Here is a 2,500-nt window from a genome sequence, read left to right as displayed (position 1 = left end):
TTGTAAACTGAAAAAAACCCTACTCGGTAAAATAGTTACATTAGACTGTTAAACAAAAAAAAAAAAAAAAAAACACTATATATTTGTATTTAAGGACGATGTAAATGGGTGAAAATGGAAGTATAGAATATTATATAATAATTAGACAGCAATTAGTTCTGATGTAATCCTTACCATTTTTATTACACTAATTTATCATGAAAGTAATAAAAAAAATTAGCTGATATTATTAGCTGATATTAACATACCAGTGTTATTTAAACAAACATGAATATTAAGTTTATATATAATCATTATACAAGTCTAAGATAATAAATTATTTTAGTATTTTTATTAAGAGGTAAAAGTTGTATTTTGTCTCCTCTCACCCCCGCATGGGATCCACCACAATAGCGTACGGCTCGTCGATCATTCCCGAGATCAGAGTTTTCCGATGAAGTCCGTTCATCTGAGCAACTTCGATGACATCACGTCCCGAATCGGTCCAGTACAGGTTTCCAGCCACCCAATCGACCGCGATACCACGTGGCATCTTCAGATTCGGGATCTAAAAAGAGCCAGGAATAATAATAACAACAACAACAACAACAACAACAACAACAATAATAATAATACAGTGTGAAAATCTTGTAAAAACTCTGTGAACTCTGACCTCCAGATTGGTGACTCTCTGGTCGCTCTGTCTGCGGCTGCGGTTGGAGTTGGAGTTGGGCGAGGTCGTGCCGCTGGATGAGATCATGAGCACTGAAATCTTTCCCGTGTGCCAGTTGGTCCAGAAGATGCGGCTGGATTTGACGTGCATGTCCATGGCGTCGATGCGCACGTTAGCGTCTCCCTGGAACGCCTGCTCGTAGATCCAGCTCACGGTTTCAGGCTGCAGGCTGCGGATTTCATTATCATCACCAACGTACAGGATCTGTCTGCCTCCGGCTGCGAACACACACACACACGCACACACACTTTACTCATTGTCAAATCCAAAACGCTGGAGAATCCTGGATTGATAAACTAAATTTAAGTAAGCATAATTATATTATAAATAAAATATATAAAACACTATAAATAAGTAGCATGTATTAAAAAACAACACAAAAAGTATTAAAACAGTTTCTAAAAAATAATTAAAAGATGTTAACTAACAAATTAGATTGTTAATAATTGTTAAAGAGGCAGAAATTTTATTTTATTTTACATTTTTTTTTACATTTGGAATTTTATTTAAGACTCTCACCGTCGGCCTTACAGCTGCTGTTGACTCGAGTGAAGTGTCTGAAACAGCTGCATTTATACGAGCCTTTAGTGTTATTACAGAGCTGAGAGCACACGCCAAACTGCTTACACTCGTTTATATCTGAGAGAGAGAGAGAGAGAGAGAGAGAGAGAGAGAAAATGTGAGTCATCACTGGGACATGTCCTAGAAAACAATCCAGTCCAGTGAGTAAATGATTGTGTGAGAGAATGTGTGAGTGAGTGAATGAGTGAGTGAGTGAGTGAACGAGTGAGTGTGTGAATGAGTGAGTGAGTGTGAGTGAGTGAGTGAATGAATGAGTGAGAGTGAATGAATGAGTGAGTGTGTGAATGAATGAGTGAGTGAGTGAACGAGTGAGTGTGTGAATGAATGAGTGAGTAGGTGAATGTATGAATGAGAATGTGAGTGAGTGTGAGTGAGTGAGTGAGTGAATGAATGAGTGAGTGAATGAGTGAGTGAATGAATGAATGTGAGTGAATGAGTGTGAGTGAATGAGTGAGCAGGTGAATGTATGAATGAGAATGTGAGTGAGTGAGTGAGTGTGAGTGAGTGAGTGAATGAACGAGTGAGTGTGAGTGAGTGAGTGAACGAGTGAGTGTGTGAATGAATGAGTGAGAGTGAGTGAGTGAGTGTGAGTGAGTGTGTAAATGAGTGAGTGTGAGTGAGTGAGTGAATGAATGAGAGTGAGTGAACGAGTGAGTGAATGAATGAGTGAGTGAGAGTGAGTGAGTGAGTGAACGAGTGAGTGTGTGAATGAATGAGTGTGAGTGAGTGAGTGAGTGAATGAATGAGAGTGAGTGAGTGAATGAGTGAGTGAGAGTGAGTGAGTGAGTGAGTGTGAGTGTGTGAATGAGTGAGTGTGAGTGAGTGAGTGAATGAATGAGTGAGTGAGAGTGAGTGAGTGAGTGAACGAGTGAGTGTGTGAATGAATGAGTGAGTGAGAGTGAGTGAGTGAGTGAACGAGTGAGTGTGTGAATGAATGAGTGTGAGTGAGTGAGTGTGTGAATGAATGAGAGTGAGTGAGTGAATGAGTGAGTGAGAGTGAGTGAGTGAGTGTGAGTGTGTGAATGAGTGAGTGTGAGTGAGTGAGTGAATGAATGAGAGTGAGTGAACGAGTGAGTGAATGAATGAGTGAGAGTGAGTGAGTGAGTGAGTGTGAGTGAGTGTGTGAATGAATGAGTGTGAGTGAGTGAGTGTGTGAATGAATGAGTGTGAGTGAGTGAGTGTGTGAATGAATGAGTGAGAGTGAGT

At 40.1% G+C, this 2,500-nt stretch overlaps 1 protein-coding gene across 3 annotated transcripts in view; it reads right to left on the bottom strand.

The window, feature by feature from the left end:
- The window catches only part of lrp1aa (low density lipoprotein receptor-related protein 1Aa), a 113,440-nt gene that overhangs the window by 8,028 nt on the left and 102,912 nt on the right, over positions 1-2,500 (bottom strand). For all 3 annotated transcript variants that reach the window (XM_053674059.1, XM_053674060.1, XM_053674061.1), the window contains 3 exons: positions 1,232-1,351; positions 653-930; positions 369-547 (listed from right to left, as the gene is read on the bottom strand). In XM_053674059.1, coding sequence (XP_053530034.1) covers positions 369-547; positions 653-930; positions 1,232-1,351 — 577 coding nt within the window. The remainder of the gene's footprint in view (positions 1-368; positions 548-652; positions 931-1,231; positions 1,352-2,500) is intronic.

Source organism: Ictalurus punctatus, chromosome 21 (genome assembly GCF_001660625.3).
Source record: "Ictalurus punctatus breed USDA103 chromosome 21, Coco_2.0, whole genome shotgun sequence".
Classification (NCBI taxonomy): Eukaryota; Metazoa; Chordata; class Actinopteri; order Siluriformes; family Ictaluridae; genus Ictalurus; species Ictalurus punctatus.
The sequence above is the reverse complement of the archived record's forward strand: the minus strand, read 5'-3'. Positions and strand labels throughout refer to the sequence as shown.